General features: G+C 40.8%; 1 protein-coding gene across 2 annotated transcripts in view; it reads left to right on the top strand.

Annotated features, from left to right (window-relative positions):
- The window catches only part of ptprub (protein tyrosine phosphatase receptor type Ub), a 177,188-nt gene that overhangs the window by 71,967 nt on the left and 80,687 nt on the right, over positions 1-24,534 (top strand). For both annotated transcript variants that reach the window (XM_080501174.1, XM_080501173.1), the window contains exon 3: positions 21,119-21,390. In XM_080501174.1, the coding sequence (XP_080357300.1) occupies positions 21,119-21,390 (272 nt within the window). The remainder of the gene's footprint in view (positions 1-21,118; positions 21,391-24,534) is intronic.

Raw genomic sequence — 24,534 nt, 5'->3', positions numbered from 1 at the left:
GTCTTCATGACATATTACACATATTAAAAACAGCTGAATAAAAAGTCATTGAGGTGTCATACATAATTTTTGATACAATAAAGTTGGTGGTTATAAAAATATTCCACAGAAGTCTATACAGGAAATCCATATGCTGGTTTATATAACCTGGATGGGGGATACATCAAGCTTCTTGGTCCACAGCGGAATTTGATTTGTGCAGCGTCAAGGTGTGAGTTAAGGTCAGGCTGTGGGGGAAAATTTTTTTAAATAAAAAGTATAGCAAATAAAAACGTATATCCATCCTTGGCTAAGCTTGGATGCTTAATTAGAGGTTAAAAGCAACCGTTACGTACTGTGCCCATGCACCTGTTCAAGTATATGAAACTGCGGTCCTTGTGGCATAGCAGAGTTACTTCTGAGCGCTGTACTTTCTGGCTGCATATAGGATAGAGCCAGCCGGCAGATCTTTTGGTCTCTGTCCATCTGGCTCTATTGTTGATTGCGAGCAGACTGGCTGATGAGCGGAGCCTGTGTAGGAGGAGGAATAGGGCCCTGAGCTCATAGGAGCTCCCTTAGGCTGGGGCTTGGCAGGGCTTTTCTGCGCTCCTCTATTGCAAACCCTCTGAAAGCGAGCACAGCAGTCTCCACAGTTGCCTAATGGCCGTGCTGCTGCTCTTCAGAGTTTGGCAGTTGACAGTTTCTGATCCTTTTTAAGCAATAGGTGCAGATGAAAGCCCTGGCAGCCAATAGAGGTGAAGTCGAGTCTGAGCTGTCCATGGAGATTTCACATCTAGGTGTTATGGTGGTGGGGGGGGGGGGGGGGGGGGGGGGGTTTGTGTGCTGTGTTTTGTTGATTATTTTGAAAGGAGCGTTGTAAACCCCCTCCCAAAAAAAACAAACAAACAAGAACTGCAGTGCCTTACTAGAAAGCTGGACACTGTTCTCTAAGTGTAAAGCACTTTGTAAACATTGTAAATTCCCACATGGCAAGAGTAATGGAATATACGTATGGATGCTCAGTGACTGTTACCCTTTTCTATATGGGGCATTTAGGGACAGACTGTTATTAAAATACGAATGGAGAAATGCCTGCCTGAAAAGCCAAACTTCAGTCCAAGAGGCCACTTCTGTACATTAGTGATGAGGACAGACTGCAGATCGGAGTTTAAATTCAGGACAGGAATAATCAAACTCGATTCAGACAGAAGAATGCCACTCCAGCACTACACGCAGTGGAGGGGGAAGAAAGTCATGAGCAGTATCGAGGCAAAATTTGCTTTCACGGCGTCTGTTTTAATCACTCTTCATTGTATTTTAGTGTGCACGGTTGCGCACCCAAGGCAGTGTGCTGAAAACAAAGGCTCAGAAAGTGTTGGGCTGTGCCGCTTTGCTGCCTTGCTGCATTTCTGTCTATTTTTCCTGTCTCTCTTTTTGTTTTTTCCTCTTCAAGGTTTTGTTCCCCATTCCGAATGTCGTTGTCAAGACATGGATGGCACATGGCAGACAGGCGCCACAAAGAGGGCAAGAGGGAGAAAAAAAAAAAAGGCTCTGCTCTCAGTCAGCAGAGGTAGTAATCGATTGGAGGTTAAACAAAGCTTTGGAAAGCAGAAAACACCTTCATGGTTGAAAAAAAAAAAGTGTTACAACAACTAGCTCGGCTTTGCTGTTGTCTGCAAATGTGATTTTTTTTTTTTTTTTTGCGGCGAATAGTCCTTACAATTAGGTGCATCTTGTGCCTGTAGATAAGTGTGTCATCATTACTAAAGGACAACAGAAAACACATGCTCGGACTATAAGAGGTCTTCTTTTGCGAAAACACATTCTGAATATATTGTGCAGACAGCCACAGCTTCCATAATGCAACCAATACCATGTCGACACACAGCAGGTGTTTGTTTTCAAACAACAGGCATCTCTCATGGAATGACAATTACAGTTGCTGCGTAGCACTTGTGGTACTTTGTTGTACCTTTTAATTTGCATAAAAACATCCGGAATTCATCATTTCTTGCATATGTGGGAACATATTGACGAAGCGGTGGTAACGACAGCTTTTGTAGTTACTGCTGCTCTTCGCCAGTAAAACTTAAGGCTGGATCGCCTTCTGCATGAATTTGGAGTTTCTCCCAGGATTTGCTCGAGATTCATCCTTTCATCAAAAGCTAAAGTGAGAATGGGTCAAATGAATTGACGGCCTTTTTTGTGGATCGATGACATCACACCGAACTTTCATTTTTACTCCAGGTGAAAATACTTCAGGAAAAGTGCAGGCCATTAATAACCCATTAATCTGTATTCAAATGATCTAATGTCCCCAGTCCCCGCATGCAAACTCCAGGATATGTTTTGGAAAGGTTGTAATGAATTAAAAATTTGTTTTATGTGCCATCTGCCATTCTTTTCTGAATGTTTATATATCGACCTGCAGTCAAATTGGCCTGAAGACGCTAAGAGTTGCTAAAAAAAAAAAATAAAAAAGTTGCTCCACCTGATTCATTGTCTGCTATCACATCTTGGTCAGTCGTGTCCAAATATTAAGTAAATAAGGATTTTATCACTACCACAAGCACAAAATTGTTTTCCAATGCTTTGGAGATGCATATAAAGATCTCACTGATGGCATTTCTTTAAATCTTAGTCTCGTCTATGTGGAATTTACTCTCAACTCTATTGAACATATCCACTTCTAAAACCAACACCCCTGTCAACGTACACACTTTTGCTCTGAAAAGGGCCGGTTCACAGGGCAGACGGGTGACAACTGTGTCAGTGTGAAACGGGCAGACATTTTTGCTTTGCTCTGAGTCGGGCTTAACTTGGAGCCCTTAATTTCTGCACTCCATTTATGTGAACTGGTTTCAAAGGCACCAGCAGGGTACACAGCGATTGGAAGACGATGCCAGTGTGGCAGCGACATATTGAAGTCTTTTGTTTCATGTCAGAGCCAAACAATCGCTCATCCAAATTGACAGAAGTCTGACCTACCTACTCCTTTTCAGTGCCATGGAGCCTGTGTGTATATGCTCAGGTTTGGAGATTTGTGAATCCAACATTTCTGGCTCTCCCTCTTATGATACTTCCTGATGAGTATCAAAATTTTATTAATTTAATTAATTAATTCTGAAGTATTTTCTTCAGTTTGGCATACTGTATTAAAACAGTGGTTGTCATTAAATACAGTATGCCAAACTGAAGAAATTACTTCAGAAATGCATTTATGAGGTTGTCCTGAACAAAATGACACCAAAAAAGGCAAGGTTTAAGGATTTTATAGCTGAGATATAAAGGAAAAATCAATTGTAGTGAAAAACGGCACAAAATGCTTCAGGCCCCAGAGGGTTAAGGAAGTTGCATACAGTTTTTGACGTTGGCGAGGATGAGAAATTACATTTACAGTTTGCAGTATGTTTGTTTGTGCAGACTGACGGCCTTCAGCACTATAGAGGTAGCTTGAATTGTGCTGCTGCTTACTGCTTTAAAAAAAAAAAAATCACAATGTTATGTTTATTTCTGACCTTGACACTCTGGACATTTCCCACGTCATATAAATACTTTCTTCACAAGAAGATAAAAACATTTGTTGCAACATTGGTATGGATAATAAGAATAAATCAACAAATAAACATTATTCTATAATAAGTCACTGGAAAACAACAGAAGCAACATGAATTCAACAGGGAGAATGATTAATAGTATAATAATAAATCCAAACTGACCATAGCAATTTACTTTTTGAAAGACAAACTTGAACTTATTCTTTATATTAAATAGCAACTGAATTTGTTTAATTTTATTAATAAATGCCCTAGCCTTGCAGCAAATATACCAACAGTCCAAAATGCAGCTGCAATGCAGCACAAGTAAATGATCATGTCAATAGTATTTTTCTGGTAAAGTGGAAAAGGAAGTAATTAATATTGTTGAAGGTTGTGCAAGAAAAGAATCCATTGATTATGATGATATGGACTTGATATTATAAGAAACTGACACAATTATTGAACCATTCACAACCATTCACACAAAAACAAAACAGCTATATTATTTCATCACAATAAAAGTGAAGACTCATATCCACTCCAACTACCGGCCGCTCTACCATTTGAGCCATGCCACCCCAATAAAAGACCCATTCCTCTCAAATATTGTTCACAAATTTGTTTAAATCTGTGTCAGTGAGCACTTTTCCTTATTATTATTGCAGAGGTGTGCAACAGACTGGTCATAAGTGGAGTGGACCAACATTCCACAGGCCACAATCAACAACCTGATTAACTCTATGTGACTGAGAAGTGTTGCACTTCATGAGGCAAATGGTTGTCACTCTATACACTGACTGGCTTTCTGACCCCACAGTAGAAACTCAAATATTAAAAAGAAAATCAAGGCAGGAGAACACCCCAAAAAATTTAGAACATGAAACAGTCACATCATGATAGGTCTCTCAAAATTTAATGAAAGAAATAACTCATCTGTAAACATAGTATGGGTAAAAATATTCTTACACTTCGTAAATAGCTTCGGCACCAGCTCATTAAAACAATAATCATGGTGGTGACCATAATGCGGAAAGTAAAACAAAAACAGTAATAATTTAGAAACCTGAGTCTTAATGTGTAATTTTGCTTTAAACTGAATGATGCACTTGATGATTTCAATTAATGTTATAGAAGGAGATAAAACAACATTATTCTCATTTCTAAAATGTAATTTAAACCATCCATCCATTAGAGGAAAGTGGAATACACAGACACCCCCCCCCAAAAAAAAAAAACCCCAACAACAAACAAACAAAAAAAAGTCAAAAAAAGAAGCTCTGTATTAATTGTGCACACGAATTAAAAATAAATAAAATGTATACATAGCATTCTTGGTAGAGGCCAATGTCAGAGCTACAGTACATGTCACAATGATGACTGCTTCTCACTGAGATAGAACGTCTGCCCACCAAACGGGGGGGGGGGGGATTGACAGTTAATCACAAGCACATTACACCTCTGGGATGGGCGGAACTGCAGCCTCCTGCCTGCAGCCTGCCTGTCATTATGATGACTCCGCGGCCTATCAGTGGCTCCCACAGATTTATCTATCTGGCTCAAGACTGTGGTCTCATCTCGGTCTGAGCCTGGCACCTGTCCATCCATCAACCTCTAAAGCCTCGTTCGGTGACGCAGTGGACACAATCTCATCTTCTCCGCTGCGCCGCCCGCCACGTGGCTGCACTATTGTTCCCCGCCGCTCATTCAGTCAGTACAGTGAAAGAAATGCTGCACGATGTCAGCGGTCATCGCGCTGTGCTGTTACAATGCAAATCTGCCCAGCCAGAGAGACGCTTTGTCATTGTTGAAACACTGTAAATGTGTTAACATCCACCAGGGAAACGGTTTGGCAGAGTTTGCCGGGACTTAAGTGTTTTGGGAGGGACAGTGTGGGTGGACAACTCTGCTGATGGCACTGGCAAAGGCTCTTTTAAACAAGCTGAGTAATTACTAAAAAGCATGCTGAAGGCCAATTTAAGCTGCATCTGTTGACATCACTGCAACACGAATTTCAAGATTAGGCGCATGCGTGTGTGTGTGTGTGTGTGTGTGTGAGCAAGCTGGGTTTGCGTGTGTGTAGGGAGAGGGTGGAGGGGAGAAAATGAGCAGATTGTATACGAGGTTGTTTTGCTTCAATGGCTTGTTATGCTGATTTATCACAGTTGACTCTAATATCTTGGGATAGAGTGCGCCTGGAGCCATACAATTAAATCACTACAATGTTGACTTTGAGTGGAGCTTGACAAACAACGGGAGCAAATAGAAATATGTCTCAGTTACGTTCACCGTGACATTTTTGGTAAACTGAGTAGTTCTGAGGGGGGGGGTTTGTGAAGGTGGTTTGAAACGTCACAACATTTGCTGACTTGTCATTCATAGCCTCTCGTGACCAGCTCTTCAGCGCTGTGTCGAGGCGGGTGACCGGACCATGGCGTGCCTTATTATACGGCTTCACCCTTCATCCCCGGAAGCATCTGATGTTACCATGGGGCATGTCACCACGCTGACATGTTAATGAGATCAATCACTGATAATGAGGAGCTAATGAAAGTCTAATCCAAAAAAAATTTGCCTGTCGGTGGATTGTCTGAGTATCATGGACAAAAAGATGATCTCACTCTGTGTCCTTTGGCAAAAAAAAGTGTTCTTCTCATGTCTCATTAGCTTCTTATTCAAAGTGCCATCCTAAAATTTCTGTTTCAGTCATCTATTTATTCACACAATAGGTGTGACCTCCTTTTTAAAATCCCTTTAGTAAACAAGTTATTATTGTCTATTACATCAGAAGAAAGTGTGAAAACACTTAAACAGATACGTCTCCCCACTGCGGTAGTGTTAAATTTAGCATTTGATGTAGTTGGCAGGAAATGAATTAATAGAGCCCCATTAATGCTTTCTATTTGGATTCCCTCTTGGGGCGTGGAGAGGCAGGACAAAGAGGAGGCAGGTCAAGGCTGAGGCCAAGGTAATGTTTTAAACATTCCTGGAGAGAAGGTCATATGGAATTGTGCACGGAGCCTTAAACCTTGGCTAATTCAGAAGGTTCAGCTTACAAAAGTCACTTTGTCGTGATAGTTGACAATATGTCCTCTCTTCTCTGTTTCGGCGCTGTTGCTCCGGGGAACCGCTAACTGGGCTGAAGCCCTCAAGGCCTGGTTTCTGCAGTGAAACAAAATGGGCGAGCTTTTCAGAGGAATGTGAGAATGCCCCGGAGGTGTTAAATGTAGGACAGCACAGCCATGTGTGCATTGTCTGAGCGAGTATCGTTGGAGACTTGTATCTAACTTACATTTGGATATATGCTGAGCTGCTAATTTGCATGCACATAATGAGACATTACGTAAATGCCAATTTCTGAGTATTTCCATAAACATTTTAGCATTACTTAAACCACAGAGTTTCCGTGCTCAGAGCGCTGTGTTTCACTCTACATATCTGTGGTGGCATATAACCTTTAAGGAAATATGATTTTATGAAAAGTCAAGTAGTTACTGAACTCATTAACTGTACACTTTGCCTGCATACTAAGCTATCAGGACATCGCAGAAATGTTTAACTCATAATATTTCACTCACTTAATGGAGAAAGATACTTTATCTTCTGATCATGATGGACGTTATAAAAAAAAAGCGCTGTACTTTTCAATATCATGGCCTCTGTTATAAAAGCTTTTTAATTGTGCTTCAGGGAGAAGGCACTTCTTCCGGGGACGTGATATGTGTTCTCTGGCGGTGATGATCGGCTGATAAAGTGCTGCTGAGTGCTGGGGGGGGGGTATAGAGGTATAGAATATATACTGCAATCTAGAGCCAACTGCACAGGATGACTGGAATGTCCAAGCTACTTCTTTGTTCACACTCAGTCTTTTCCCAGCTTCTTGGCTGGCAGTTCGCTCCAGGGGGACGTAGTCTGTCGTATCACAGCTGCTGTCTGACACTCAGCGTGAGCATCACACCCTTGTACACGAGACATTAATTAATCCTGATAGTGGTACTGCCAAACCACTATACACCTCTCATAAATATTAGACTGTTGTCATCATAAGCTTTTTAATACGCCTCCATTTTATCACCCTAGTATTTATGACACCAACTACAATTGGCTAAATGTTGTTCCTTGCTGTTGTGGCGGCCCTGTGACATGTTTAGTCTGTGCATACTGTGGGTTTGAGCTTTAGCTGCTAATGTTGATGCATGCTTCATTTATGCGATTTCTTGTTTGTCTTTTCTCAACGCAGACCTAATTAATCAGGGCTACTTGGTTATCTAGCATGTCTGTCAGTGATGAGGTTAGAGCCAGAATACATTGTTGATCACATCCCAGGCCAACCTCAGGGCCTCAGGTGTGATCTTATCCCTGTTGATGCATGCACAATGAATTACACACTGTGAACAGTGTGAGTTCCCTATTATGTTTTGAATCTATAAAAAAAACCCAACTATATTTCATGAATTAATTCCAAGCAGGCCACAAGCCTCAATTGACTACATTTTCAGTATTTAGTCTATTGAGTGCTGTATTATACTGCTGGGCTTGGTGGACTACCTATACCTCTACCTGTAGTGAGGTCGTAGCTTCAGTTAATCAGTGTCTCAAAGCTCCTTTTTTAGACAATCTTATGAATTTTAACAGATCGGAATGTATTAACTTACAAATTTGCAGTTATACTATTCATTTGCTGTTTTGGCAGTTAAAGCTGAACTAATCTCTTTTAATGAGTCAGAAATGTCTGTTATGTGGGAAAGTATGTGTATGTGAGAGATTTTCTTTTGTTTTTGTCCGGACAGCAGAAGCCTCCGCCTCTTTGTGCTTGTCAGGGATTGTAGCAAGACAGCTGGTTTGGAGGAGTCAACCAAGCATGCACAGGAAAGATTTTTTCCTCAAAGTGATCAGCATTATGCCATTGCTATTGTCTAAAAGGCTTTGTTCTTATTAGGCCTTGTGTGCAATTTAGCCTCCAGCTTGAGTGGTCAGCCATGGAGGGGTGTGAGTACGCAGGTCTGCATCGGGTGATTTTACTGATTTTCCCACTTTCAACCTTTGAGGAGAATCTAATCAGTGGGTCCACTTCAGAGTGGTGTGACTCTCCGGTTGTCTTGAAGGGCTTCTCAGCAGTTCCTGTCAACGACTTTGAGTACTTTTAGTCCCGAACATTGGAAAAATATATATATATTTTTTTTATTCACAATGATTAAATATGGTCTTTGCTGTCTGCCAGTTTGGTTGAAGGTTCCTTATTTAGTTGTGGGATTTAGAATTGAGTTTATTCTATATCTAAAGAAAGAAAAGCAACAACAGACCAATTATGAAGTAACAACCTCTAACAATCCCTCAAGTGATCAAGTTCCCCTTTACACAGCATCTTAATCGTAGTTACGTGTACCACTCGATCTCCGTGACATTACAGTAAATATATAAGATGGACAGGATATACAAGACATGAGCTCTACTCTACATAAACTGCTCTACAAATAAATCACTGATTATCTCAGGCTGTTTTGGTGTGCTTCTAACTTTGGAGTCTACAGGACCCGCTTCCCCTACTGCCATTTTGTGTAATTCTTCAATACCTTGTTTATCTGTTGTTTTATGCGACATGAAGCATTCCACGTTATCAAACAAGCTTTTTTTTTTTTTTTTTTAATAATTTAACAAGAATTTTTTTTTATTGTAAAGCTATTTATTATTATGGTTGTATAAAATACACATTTCATGACTGAATTTATTTTAACTGCATTGGAGACAAATTAAAGTGATGAAATCAAAGTTACATGTAACAATAGTTATAGGTTTACATAAATACCTACCAACTTTCAGATTAAAAACTAGCCAGCACAAAACAAATATATACAGTATTTTGTAGTCTATAGGAAAATATTAGGAAATCTATAGATTACTACCTGTCATGAGTGCAATGTACTTTTAATGAAGTTTTGTGAGGGGTGGGGCTTATCCTACCTGATGACCATGTTGTGTGGGAATGAATCCATGACATAAAGAATGGTTATAAAAATATGATGCTAATCGTCTGGGAGCTGTGGTCAGTGTGCACACGTGTTGCTGTGGAACGGCTTGGATAGAATTTGGATGCATAAACAGCCATTCAGAAAGTGGACGTCCTTCTCCCTTCCTGTTTTTGTGTGCGTATGTGCGTGTGTGCTTGCGTGCGTGTGTCCATTCAGCTGAGTCTCTCCCGGACAAATCTGGCAGTTGATCCTGAACTGCCTGGAGGACAACTGAAAAGGTCAGCTCCAGCCGCTCCTTCCTTAGAAGGAAGACAACAACACTTGCTGACGTGGCCTTATCTTTCTTAAAAGCTGGAAGGCAGCGGTTACTTTGACAATAGCGCTTGTATTTCATTTATTTTCTGCTCGAACATCACACCCACCCACCCTTGCATTACCCCCCCCCCACACACACACACACACCCCTTCTCCCAGGACTCTTCGTTTCTGCAGCCAGCTCCTCCCCAGAGGCGTTGGTAATGGTCTGCTGGCCCGTTAGTCGTGGCGATAAAGACCTGCGCAGAAACCAGTCACAGCTTTCGCTTAGGAGGAGGCGATAAGATAAAGTTGAGAGCAGCAAAAGTAGATGAGTTGTTAACAGCGTAGACAAAAGGAAGCACGCTGGAAAAGGTTAAGGATGTCCTGTGGCACTATACAGCCTCATTCAATACTTTTTTTCTTTGTCACCATTTGCTCTGTTTTTGCATTTTATATTAAGGCGGTGAAAATGAGGGTGCAAGATGTAGATCACTGCAAAGGCGTTCAGATCCTTGAACAGACTGTGTGAAGATGAAAAATGATATATCGACGGAGTAAATATTGTATTAATAAATGACAGAGGAGATGTCATTTCAAGCTAATCCCTGGTCAATGAAAAATACTCTAGCCTGACGGTGGATTGTTTTAAAGAGGAGAAAATGTCAATACTGTATACTACTTTAAATATTGTGTGGGGGAGAGATGCTCCTTGATGGATGATAGTGCTGATAATGAAAAATGGCACGAATGGGCGAGAGAGTGTGACAGAGTTGGAACTGTGAAGGACTGAGATTAGGTTCTGCACTTCAGATGGTGTGTCAGCCCGTGATATGGAAAAGCTGTCAGCTCTGTATGTCCTGATGCAAAGCTGGGAGACCACTCTATTGATTCAGATGCAACGGAGAGGGCTCCTGAGCAGCCAACAGTGTTGTTCTCACTTGTCTGACATTGTGGTGTCTCTGTTCGAGATGCAGGCATGTGATCTGATGAAGTAAATGTCAAAATTCTTAGTCAGTATTTCACATTAGATTTGTCGAAGCTGTCTTTATTTGTCACAGAGTGAACTGAGTGTTTGCTGTTGTCTGTTTTAAATTGCACTGAATGCCTAACCCCCTTGGACGCACAGTGATTGTCCAGTTTCAACAGAGCAGCTGTAACCAGGTTCAGCTGGTCTGTCAGGGTTTGGATTAAAGCTGGAAGCTGTGTAGCTCTGGTCCTTAGATTTCTCAGACTATGTCAGATGGTGTCTGCTTTGATATAAAAACACCACATTAGGAGTGGATCAAAGAGACTGTTAGTTCATGCCTGAAGGAGCAACCAAGGATCACTTCATTAATCATTAGTTTGTAGGCTAAAACTCAGAAAGCATCCAGCGGTGTAAAGGCGACTGATTCACTATGTGAATGCTGGTCCAACATGCTGTCGGTCGTCATTGCAACATTTCACGTGTTTCCTTTGTTCTTTACTGAAAAACAGAAAAGTCGCACTCAAGACAATTCATTTACTTCCAACTATTGTTCCTGAAAAGCCTGGGACAACGTGTGTAAAATTAGCTCACATTTTGCAAACAATTACTTTAATTGCCAGCCAGACCAATGGGTTTACATGTTTAGAGAGCAGAATAATGGGCACAGAGATTTTCCTATTTGTCAAACAACTCTGGTAAATTGTAGAATTATTTTAGAAAAGTATGAAATGTGAAAATCCTGCAGTGTACATAAATTCAGCTAGAAATTAAACTACACCCATGCACAAGACATAGTTCAAAATACTTGTGAACTCAAGGCCCAAATTGTATTTAGATAAAAGTATATGCTGTGCATCAGTGTTAGGTAATCATAAACTACATTTTTGTTTCCGCATTCAACCCATCCTGTCTCAAGGGTCAAGCGTCTTGCTCAGGGACCCACAGCAGTAACATGTTAGCCTTTGGGATTTGAACCAGCAAATGTCAGTTCTCTATCCCCTCCAACCTTGAGGCCACCACTGCTCCCTTATCCCGTACACTGCACGTCAGTCTATTGACCCTCAACATGACAACATTGTGGCTAGGTGGTTATTTAATTTCCTGCCCTTTGAATGTCTTTCCCGCACCTTCAGATGGACTCAGTCTGTTTTATTACAAGTGATTTTTGCTCTGCTGTTGCAACAGATCTGTTGGTTTTTATTTAGACCCGGCTGTAGACTGACAGGACCACACTTGTCAGGCTTTGTGCATTTGGGCCACATTGTGTCTATACACAAATACTAAACACATGGTTAAGCCAAAATGCACACATTTTGTTTTGCTTCTATAAAATACAGTTTACATCTGCATTTTCACCAAATACAGAGCGAACTGCTGTATGTTTAGTTAAAATACTGCACCAGTTAAATAGAAGACTGTAAATCAATGCTGCACATATTTACATAATTGTGTCTGTTATTTCACATTTATCTTGTCATTCAGTGTGATCTTTTATAGAGTGATGTGGGTTTCTAAACCCTAAATTACAAAAATGTATCATAACGAATGAAATCACAGATGTTTTTGCGTAAAAGCACGGACAATTTCTCTATAAATAAACAGTAAAGAGCTGAATATTTCTCATGTCTGGGAGTAGTTATAGCTTTAGATTACTACAGATACGACTTGTCCTTCAAGGACGTACTGTATGTGCTACTTATGTGGTCCCTGGTGTAAAGTAGTTTGGCTCCCTTACTCTGATATAATTCAGAGGTTATAGAGAAATACTTTTCTTTACACAGGGGAAATGGTTCAAGGTATGTTGATTGTTAGGCCCTTGGGCAGCACTGCCTTATGAACAGCCATAATTCTCAAATGGACATCACTGTATGAACACCAACTGATGACAAAAAAAACTACAAGTTTAGTGAATCAGTATACAACTTAACTAACCAACCAACCAACAAAGCAACCGACCAACCACTGACACACTTCTGTAGCTTCGTCTCCCAGCTTTTCATGATCTGAGTGACTCCCCTGAGATCACCTTGGAAATGAAGTGGGAGGTGCCACAGAGAAACAACACATGACATTAGGAACTGTAAATCCATGTCCAGTGAACTAAAGAGAACAGAGACATCCAGTTTGTTATCATGTCTGATGGTATTGGGTTGCATTAGTTAATACGGTGTAGGCGGTTTACATGTCTCGAAAGACACTGTCAATCCAGAAGTCGAGTTAAAGAGATGTTTTAAGCCAACATACCAGAAGGTAGCATGCAGCATAAGGACAAACATGAAATTGTGTTGTTGTGATCGACACCAAAGTGAGTTGTTATATCTTTAAACATCTGATATGTCATCTGTTTCTCATGAGTTCACGTGAATTACAAATCATTGCATTCTGATATTTAGTTTTTCGCCTCTATTGCTCCAACCTTCTTTGAATGACAATTATTTTAACAAGCCTGACAGACTTGTGTTATTATATTTTTCAAAATGAAAGTGCTACCATTAAATCACAACATCTCAACAGGCCTGTTTTTTCTCTCTCTATATTTCAGTGTTGTGGACAGTAAGAGCTTTCCGACAACTCTTGTAAAAAAGAGATGAAATTTCTGGCCAACTCCCAAAGCTAACATTGGAATAATTAACTTCTTCGCTCCAGTCAGTGATTTGCTAGCTACGGTTGTTGTGTCAACCATGAGAATTGATGGTTGCAGGCTACAAATGTGAAATTGCTTTTGTCCATCCGTCTATAAAAATCGACGACCTCCAGTTGCATCCATGGTAATAATATTAAGTAGTAAATCTGCTTTTGTTACCATTGTGGCCTGTGTGGCCTGTTTTGTGGTGAGAAACCTTCATGTGTGGCAACAATAATTTGGAATGTGGCTTTTCAGTGTCAGTCATCTGTTCCTCTGCTGAATATAAAAATGTTTGAAACAAGTCAAAAGGATTTCAACATAGTTTTATTTCTTTCAGTGAAGACATTCAAAAATCAGAGGGTTAAGAGAGAAATAAGCATCTTCAGACATATCGATATGAAAACAGTCTTGTGCATTTCTTTCACATGAATAGAGATGCTGGCATTGGTAATGGAAGAGAAGACATCTATAATACTGTTGTGCTGCTTTTCTTTTTGAGTATAAGGTCAGCTTCACCCCCTGAGAAGGAATGCTGTCATTGTGTGTCATTGCTTAAGTCGATTAAATCTGTGTGATGTCTTATTATTGTTCTGTCCCAGTATGAGATCTTCCATTAGGAAGGGAACTTGTCTACGCTCACAACGGGTTCCCTTTTACTGAAACCTCCATCCAAGATGTTTATGCATGTCCAACCTTGCCTCAAATTACCCATGAGGTCAGAGGAGCAAACAACAAAGAATCAGGCGACAACATTATTTCTCATTCGCTTTCTACAGTGATGGATCATAAACACATTAACATCTGTTGTTAGTGAAAAGGCAGTTATGTCTGTGTTTGTAGTATCTTCTACTTGAAAGCCTGCAATGCTCCCTGAACAATTTTGCTGCATAATGAGGCAATTTTACATGTGCATTTCAGTTTTTCTCAGAATGAGACCAAACATCGGGGAAATGACAGCACTAATGTGCTTTTCACGGCACTGGCCAGATCTCCACTCTTTCCTGGGTTTAGCTCTGTGTTTATTTAGTTATGTATTTGTGCTGAAGGATATTGCGGACAGCGGCAAATAGACATTTGGGGGACATTGGCCCCTCAGAGATTGAGTCTGAAATCCCTCCTGACCTCCTCAGAAGAGGGCTCATGATGAAAATATGAGCATCAAGGCCAGTGGGGCCGGGAGCTGGCCGGGGCTCAGACTAACAGTGATGCCATACAAAGCAGCATCAAGGACACTTCTTGAAGCCCATCACAGCCATTGATCCCATTATATTCAGACCTTTGGTTGTGTGTTTTTGAGATTACTTGGACCCTGGCCTTGAATGTCAGAGGAACAAAGCCTTTCTGTTTGGTCTTTCAGAGAAAATCTTTGGAGCAGAAGTAGGATACGAATAAATCTAGTAAATATAGTTAGCCTTTTGTTGTGACTGGAGGCTATGTGAATACCGTTCAGCTTTTTGTTTCTCTTCATTTTGTAATTCTAACCATCACCGTGACCCCACCCACCGTTTAATGTCCTCCTTCGGTTTCTGTGTGGTTTGAAGCTTGCAACAGATAGTGTCATCCGTAGGCTGCGACCAGGTTGTAGTCCGGCAGTGCTCTATATGAATTATGATGTGCTGGATCAGTCCTAATCTTGTTATGGATGTTCTTTTGCCCTTGGGAGGAACATCAATGGATGGATGGAACTTTATCAGATTTTATGGTGCTTTGGAGTATAATTCATGAAAGGTGCTGTCTTTGCGTGTGTGTGTGTGTGTGTGTGTGTGTGTGTGTGTTCAGGCGCGGGGGGGTTGCGTTGAGTAGATGTGTGTAAGATTTCACTTTGAACTGAATTGTTTCATATCTGATTTTTTTTTAAAGTGGAAATATAAAAACCAAAAATAAGCCAGGTCCAGCAGATTAAATGGAGGTATAATTATTGAGGATCCTTAATTAATGCATCTGAAAGGTTTCTTTTTTAAGTGATTTTTAAAGACTTAAATCGAGGCACCAATAATGAAAATGTTTTTTTTAGTGAGTATATTAAGATAATACAATGTGGGTTGCCTTTCCATCCTGACTGGCTGGGTCGGGGTGCTCTGCTGGGGCGGGGCCCTCCATAGCTGTAGACTGTGGCTCCTCTCTAGTGGTCGACCCCCTAGGATGGTGTTTTCTCTCCTGGCTCATCGGCCCCCAGTCATTCTTACATCAGTTTTTATATTTTGATAGGCAGTTGGGGTTAGTGGTGTATGTGTGTGTGTGTGTGTGCCTATTTTTGTAGTATGTTAAGCACTTTGTGCTCCAACCTTGTATGAAAAGTGCAATATAATTAAAGTTTAAAAGATTTTTTAAGTCATTTACATTTTGAAATAGCGAAGTACCAGTTCGAAAATGCACTGATGAGTCCTTCTTTTTAAAGTAAAACATCCAGTCACCTGTGCAACAAGGAGTACAACAATCACCTCCTCTCAACCATCTGCACAGCCTTTGCAAACATCTTATTCACAATTACTAGATTGTTTCAGTGTTCGACATGTTGATGTCCCTGCCCACTCCAGGGGTCATATTCTGAATCTGGTCATCTACTTGCAATCTCCATGTTTATGAACTGGGTGTCTCTGATGTATCATTGCCATCTCCCCACATCAAACCCAAATGCCAAATCAGCTTCAGAAACCAAAAACAAATCACATTATGACAAATTCTGCATCAGTTAATGACTGAGTGGTGTACTACAATAAAACATTGATCCACATACACCTGTGAAAGTCAGAACTGTCACGTTTACTTGCAGAGACTCCTGGTTTATTAGCAAGCTGCCTCACATGAAAGTAGCTTACCTTAATTGGCAGGACACAACCGCTGTCCTATTAGAGGCCTAGATCCAGTCTCCCTTTTCTTTTCAGGGTTCTAGAAAAAAAAGCAACAGGACACAAGTTAGAATGAACAAATATAAAACGTGGAGTAAGCCTCTGCTACTGTATGTTCAGGTGAGCCATAATGGTGGTACTTGTAAAGTTTCATAGTTTGGATCCCATCCAGTCATCTGTGGGGTTTCTCAAGGGTCTATACTGGGTCCCATCCTTTTCAACCTCTACAGGCTGCCTCTTGCACACATCATCAGACAACATTGAGTTTCCTACTATTGTTCTGCTATTGACACAAAGCTGTGCATTAAAACAAGCGTCTCGATGGCTTGTGCATCACTATTAAACCCCTAAATTACTTTCGTCTCCTGTTTAGAGGATATTGAAAGACTCTTCCAGTTGGACTGCGCAAAAACTAAAGCATCTTCATTGTCACCCTACATCAGTCCCACACATTACACTGTATTTTTTCTTGCCATGTCATTTCGCTCACTTTTACAATCAACAACCTTAATATTTAAATCAAACCTCACAGAAACTACAATGCACATAATGGACACCTCTGCAAAACCTCCTTCCTTAGTCTCAGACATATCAGAAAACTCACCCGATGCAGGTTCTCTCCTCCAGAATAATGCTATGCCGTATTTATTTACATCTATGGACAGAGCCTCCAAAATTATAATACATTCAAAACAGTGATGCTACAAATGAGAGTATAGAACTTGAAAATATCACACCCAATCTTCACCGTCTCAGCAAGAATTCATCACAGGGTTAAACTGCTCACATATCAGTGTTGATATCAGAATTCTTTTCTACTTGTCGGAGAATCTGGTCAAAAAATATTTAGTTTATGACAAGGAAGGTTTAGTGACTTGCAAATTAATCTTTATTTGAGTTATGGCCCCCAAAAAGTCTTTTTATCTAATGGTAAATAAGCAAATTGTGGTAGAAGGTAATTTGGAAGAACAATGCTGGTGCAGCAACAAACCTATCGAGGGACTTTACCTCATTGTCCAGCTATTTCTTCAGGCTGCCAAATAAAATAAAGAGGCAATAAACCACAACAAGCTTGGAAAATAAATCAAGCAAAAATTTAAGTTAAACAAATTAATTTATGAAATTAATTGGGTGGCGGTATTGTCCCCCGAAGACTCCTCACAGCCAAGTTAAGATAAGTCACTCAGCAGATTGTTTTTAATGAGGACAAAGTTGACAGATCTATTAATACAGGATGCTGTCTTGAAACCCTGAAAACAAGAGACTTCAACCCATACTTTGGTTTGAAGTTGACATTTTGAATCTCAACTTGCACAAAATCCAAGTCAAACTCCACTTTTTACCACTCACACCTCCTCGTGTAATACTTTTGGCTCAATGAAAACATCAAAATTAATCAAGACGTGTGAACATTCAGTATTTGTCTCGCAACAATAGGAATGTCTCAGCATATTAAAAAACACGGTTTTATGTCATTAGAACTAACTAGTTTTCCAAGAGGCCTGGCGGACCCTTTATATAAGTGTAATTGAACACGTTGCAGACTCGTGCGTCACTAAACCGACAGCTGAAATGACTTCAAGTAGGAGAACAAAAAGAGTGTCAGAGCCCTCCTGCCACACAGATCCATGAAGGCTTACATGCTAATGACACGCTGAAGGTTACGGGCCAAGTGTGCGACCGAAGAGTTGAAGCTAATGGAGGCCGACATCTTCGAGTTGTGAAGTACTTCTCAGATTAATCCAATGGCTTCTTTGAATGGCAGAACGGTGTCATTACTTACTGTGTGGTAGACGGTGACATTGACCTCTTCTTTACTCCTCGGTGACGACGCAGGAGAACATAACATTCTTCATTTCCCCAACATCCTCCAGAGATGTTATTCAGTGTCCATCTCTCAAGGTAAAGCTAGATTGACTAGCCATAATGCTAATATAGTCTATTCCCTGAAGTATGCCCCCCCCCATGTTGAAGTAGTTGACATCTAATCTTTGACCCTGTCAAGGTTTTTTCTCTTTTGTTCTTTTATAAGAAATCCACATTGCTGCCAATGTGATAGTTGTCAAGAGAAAATTCAATTCTTCTTCTTCTTCTTATTATTATTTTTTTCAACGTTTCTTTTGTCATTGCTGTCCGTTCACAGAGCTTCTGCAATCATGTTGTGTTTCTGTACTTCAGACATGGAGAGTGGAGAAGGTTGGGCCGAGAGAGCAGCGTGTGCCGCTGCAAAAATATTTTTTTCTTGCAAACATCATCCAAGAGAAAGAAAAAACCCCCAAAAAACAAACTCACTTTTATTCAACATTCTTTTTAAAGGGAACATGTTGAAATACAAAGAGCTTGTCTTGTCTCCTGTTATCTTTTGTTATGTCTGCCCAGACACAATTATTTATGGCAATATTTCTATTTTGTTGAAGGCTTTCTTGTTATTGTACTATTTTTTATTTTTTTTTAAATTGCAAATATTTTCCCTTGTAAAAAGATTTTTTTAGTCTTCTCCATCATTCTATTTTCTGTTGAAAGCATATGTTTTGCAGCTTTAACACTTCAGTTGCAAATATTTAGCAAAGAACATTTTTGTTGGCTCTGAGTAACTTCAAGACACAAAACTCAAGATTCACACACGACCCAGTGTTTTACATATTGCTTGTATTGAGCAAGCATATTATCTCACAGTGCATCAGGAGTCCAATGTAAAACATGTTCAGCACTTCCATTTAGTTCCTCACACTGTTTAATTCATAGACATTCATTTTTCTACATCATACATCGCCCTATTAAATGTATGACTTCACCTATCTTCGATTTGAATCGCAGAGCGGGTTAAAGGGCAGCCGAGCAACTTATTTCATGTCCTCACGTGACATTATAGTTACTTGCAGCGTCAACAGAAAGGTGTTAATAATGTCTATATATAAAGGTAGAGACACACATACAGGATATAACCCAGGGTGCAGCTGCAGCGCCTCAGCCTTTCGCTATTATTTTACGGATCCCCTGTGGGCCTGCAGGGTGCAGGAGAGGAGACGGATTGTGAAAGATCTAATTAGGCAAAGCGAAATGAGGGTGCCGAGGTACCAGGCCCAGGACAAGACACAAATCAGAGGCTGTTGACAGCTGGCTGCAGAGCAATGGGGCTTTGTAGGAAAGGCCAGAGTCTTGCTTCCAGGTAACGACCACACATACTTCTCTGCTCTCCTCAGTTTGACTTTCTTTACGGCTCGCAGGTTAAGGGTCGTGAATCTCAATCCCATCACGTAAAACTTCAACGTTAAAATTTTGGCATTTTGTCTTGTTTATTCTTGGAGAGGTAATAAAGTATTTTTCCAGCTCTTGATTACTGAGTCAGATGTCTGATCTGGCACTCAGTTGAGAGAAAGACAAACCTGAAGAGCTCTGTGTTCATAAGACGTGGTCCTTATGCTGTTATGGTGACTTGTTGAGGAGGTGTGAACACATTAACGGGAGTAGTGTCTGCTCTTTGCTCAGGGAAACTTATCAATTTAGAGGTGCAGACTGTGTGGGCTGTAAAGAATTCTTTCTCAGTCTGGCAATTCAACATTCACATGCCATTACATCCGAGTGCAGAATAAATGTCTTCAGGACACCTGGCGCCAAGGCTGTGACTGTCTGGTCTCCTGGGCTCATTTCTGACTGGGAACAGAAAGACCTTGGAGTAGAAAGACAACAGGCTTGATTATGTGAGTACACAGGAAGGTCTCCAAACATTGTTGTGCTAATCACGTTAGCGGGCACAGACTCAAGGCAGGACAGATGCTAGGCAAAGGGCAATGGGGTTATGTTATCCTGATTAGAGGAGGCTTCGCGGAGGGGGTTTCGTGAATCTCGTTTTCTACCTCGGCGTCACCTTGCAGAGAGCGAAACCTGCCATCAGTGCCTTGTCTTGCTCGGTTTGTCACTTTCCTCTCCACCAACCCTCGCTCGTTCTCCTCATCTCCTGCCTCAGCCAGAACCGATTGTGTCCTTTTATTCAACAACGCACATTTCTTTTCCTTTTATCAACCACCCACACACATTGCAGGGAGTTGTCGAATAATGCTTTCATTTTTCTACTTACTGATTCACCCCAGTAAAAGTGTTTCAAAAACAGATTTGTTTCTTTGTGACATGTTTGTCTCGGCGTGTACAAGTCTGTTTAACAAAAAATCCTTTAGTGGCTCGTTTACAGACATATGAGTTATGAACAAATCAGCTGAACAAATCTGTGTCACAGAAATGTTCACAATGCACTGATGTAACTAATCCAGCAGCGTGAAAGCAAAAACAATTGGGGATGCTCAAAATGTTGTTATAGGTGTACATTTTTGTCTTATGAATTATTTATTTTTTCCACAACATACTGACAGTATTTGATTTAATTTACATGCAAATTACTTGCAATTTATAAGAATTTTAAATATTATTACAGGACATTACATCAAAGTGTAATTTAATCACTCAAGGTTTGGAGCAAAATAACTCTGTAATCAAGTAGTAAAATGAATAAAAACCCACTGTCCAGAAAGCTATTACAGCCTCAGGAAACATGGGCATAACAGATAGCACAAGTGTCTGTTTGGCGGTCTTCATTTTCCAATTTAAAAAAAAAAAGATTCAACACCACAGGCAATTTACTGACTTTCTTCAAATGTGTGCTTCACTGCTCCAACTGCTGAATGATGTCTGGTTCTGATGCATGCCAGACAACTGGGTAAGTAATGATTTGAAATGAATAGAATATCACAGCATTTTTGGACTGAACATGGCAATATGACCCAAGATCAAGACTGGCTCCCTGAAGTTCATCTCATCATCTCAAGCAGACAATGAACATGGCATTTGGATACTATATATATATATATATATATATAAGACCATTGTTGTATGTTTTTCAGGATCCTATATGCTGGTGAACTCTTCCCAGCATGCCGTGGGTCATCGTGCTCAGCTGCTGCTCCAGACGCTGAGTGAAAATGACACGCACTGCGTCCAGTTCAGCTACTTTCTGTACAGTCGCGATGGCCACAGCCCTGGGGATCTGCGGGCGTACGTGCGGGTCAATGGCGGCCCCCTTGGCAGTCCGGTGTGGAACGTGTCGGGGACGCACGGCAAACAGTGGCACCAGGTGGAGCTGGCGGTCAGCACCTTCTGGCCCAATGAATACCAGGTATGCACGTTGCTCTTTGTCTGAGAGTCTTACTTTGTGTCTTTTTCATTAAACCAGTTCTTCAATGCTCCTCCGTTACCAAGGAGTTTTATAGCCAGGAAGAGATTCATCTGCATGATAAAGATATGCTGACTTATTGACCGATATCTTGTAAAGTTGGGAAATGCTACATAGTGGGGCCCTGTTGATCACTTCTCATTTTAGCCTCGAGGTGAATCTGGTGTTAATTACTTGCATTTGCAATTTAATTAGCACTGATTCCCTTGTGAATGTGGCCGGCGTTGGCGCTCGAGGCACCGCAGTACATCTCACACGAGAGCGCCGAGCAGAGATTTCAGCCTCCAAGGCTGCTAAACTGTGTCCTCATCCGACTGTCGATGATGTGCTCGTCTCGTCGTCACTTTCCTCCCGTTGATGGACGCTGACTGGCATGTGCTGCTGGTGTCTGATGTGCTGTGGTTTGTAGATGGCACAGTCAGGTGAGCATGAGGGTTATCCATTTAATAATCTAATTTCTTCTTTTTGCACACTCTGCGAAGCTGTCAAAAAGCAATTAAGTTGAGTAGTGTGCATTTTATCAAGAACTGTCAATCCCCAGACTTAATTAAATTCTATTCAGCCCTGCAAGATGTGACCTTCACTATGTAAATAGTAGTCCTCATCATTGTACAAACCTGACGCTAGTAGCACCATGACACTTTGCTAGTCGTGTCATACAATCTGAAAAGAAGGATAAATAACCACAGGTTGAAAGATACAAATATGGCATAAAGGAGGCCATTACATAATTTAACCTGATAAAAGGTTGTCACATTTACTTTAGTAAAAGATGGTGTTTTTTTTCTGCAAATGATAAAAAGTCTCAGCTGTCTCACTGTCAAGGTCTCATGAGATTTCTTGTTAAATGTGAGTGACATTTCAAGATATGTACCTATTCACTCTCTTGGTGAGAGTAAGATTAGATGGTTTGTGCCATATTTACATTTGCATGCTGACTACAAAGCAGGGACTAATCTTAGTTTAATACAGAAAAACAGGTGGAGATGGCCTGAAAAAACCAAACCAACAAACATGTGCCTCTAAAGCATGTAACAATAGTTTCCTCCTGTGCAATTTGTACATTATGTGAAGTGTAGCTCCAACAGGTTGTTTGTATGGAGGATTACGTACTGCCTGTGCTGGACCATTGGTTGATTTGTTGGCCCGGTGCCGTAATTTCCTGGACTCATGTTTCTCATTGTGATTTCCAGGTAGCGGTGACTTTTTGATTAATTAAACAAACTAAATGTATTGTGTTTGAGCTTAAAAAGGTTGGGGTTTTTTTTGTGCCTCTTGGGGAGAACCACAATTGCCTTTGATTGCCTGCCTTCAAGTGTTAATCCTAAGCTAACCATGAGCCCACATTAGTTGAAGAAGTGTTTACAGGCATGGAAATGATGTCAGTCTCTCAGCAAATCACTATATCTCGCAAAATATGACACCCTGCTTCTGTCTGATTAAAATTGAGTGGCCTCATCAGGCTTGATCTGTCTATATTGAAGATGTGAGCACAGACAAGAAGCCAGGCGTATGTGGCATGCTGTAGAGATGCCTTGAAAAGAAACCACTGTTTGGCAAACCCATTAGGTCCGACACTAGCAGAGATAACAGTATTGTTGATGTCCTCTTACTTGCTACAAATCAGTATACAAGAGGACAGTGACATCAGTGCCAATGCCAGTCACATCTTCTCCTGAGCTTTGTCCCTCATAAACAGAGTAGCGAGGACGTTCCACCGGTGAAGCCGCACATCAGCTCAGCTTTACAACAAACAACGAGGTCCTCACTGTCAAATTCTTTCCTTTTGAGGGTATTTCAGTGTGACTCATTACTTTAACAATGCCCCTGTTAAATGTATTAAATATCAATTGCTATTTATGGTAAATGTTTTACAGGGAGAGAGCTGAAAGTGGCTGGGTGTCTAACGAGAGCTTCTCTGCTGAAAGCAGCGAGTGCTGAGCTGTAATCCCTCTGTTATAAAACAGGCTCAGTAACCACTGTCTCACCCTTTCACAACATCACCACAGATAAGTCATAAATACAGGAACAGCACATTTTATCCAGCCTTCTTATATTCTTTTTCTATTTTTTTTTTTTTTTTTTGTTATTTTGTTGAGTGCTGTTACATTTGCCCTGTGTACATAGGGGGATTATTCTCTGTGTCCTGCTTTCCTCCTTTACTTCCTTGTCTCACAGTCCGGTGAGCATCCCAGTAAACAGCGGACGCTCAGAATAGGTGAGTCACAATCTTGCTGTGGCTGCCAATGAGAAGCTCCTGTTAGAAGGAGGTTTGGTAATGGGCTTATGAGGAGGAGGAGTAGATGGCAGAGAAGACAGGACAAACTGTACCAGAGAAGAAGATGGGCCAAACACTTTAATTAGTATTGACAGTACAGCCTTTTAATAGAACAGCTTACACTACTAATGGCTTGGCTTTTATCTGATTTTAGAGGAAAAAAAACCTCTACAATTGATTGGATTAAATTTACTAATATTGGAGATTTGGTCACCAGGTATTGGTAGCTTCAGAGAAAATGCATCCCGTTTTAAAGAAGGAGAAATTGAAGCGATTCACTTTCTATTTGCGCCTTCAATTTCACTTTTACTCAGCTGACCCCACGCTGCTGTCTGGCACAAAGGAAGCAAAACAAGCTGCCTGCACAAAGTCACATATACCACAGCTTACATCACTAATCCCTCAGCAGTCAAAAACCCTCATCACTGTGGAATGACAGTGGGCCTCCACTTGCAACATGTGGCAGTGCTTTGTTAGACAAAAGAAAGGAAGCCTGAGCCGGGTTTCTTTCGAGTAGCATCTCAGGCATCCGTTTCTACCTGAAAATGTAAACGTCATTGCAGGTACTAGTTTCCTCTAGACTTGATAAGTAGTCGCTAATAGAGAAAAGTGACTGCAAACTGGTGTTTCTCTCTTAATGAAGAAGTTTCAATGATGTGTTCATAGTTATATTGTTGTAGTGTTGCCGTGATACATTAGCTGAGCTGTACGCACTGTCTGGGTCAGTCTAATGAATGATCCACTCATTAGGTTCAGATAATGTTACAGCAATTTGTTGGAAGTCAAACGGTGGGGGGCACACGCGCTAT

This window comes from Blennius ocellaris (assembly GCF_963422515.1).
Source record: "Blennius ocellaris genome assembly, chromosome: 8".
In the NCBI taxonomy this organism is placed as follows: domain Eukaryota; kingdom Metazoa; phylum Chordata; class Actinopteri; order Blenniiformes; family Blenniidae; genus Blennius; species Blennius ocellaris.
This window is presented reverse-complemented; position numbering and strand designations above follow the sequence as displayed.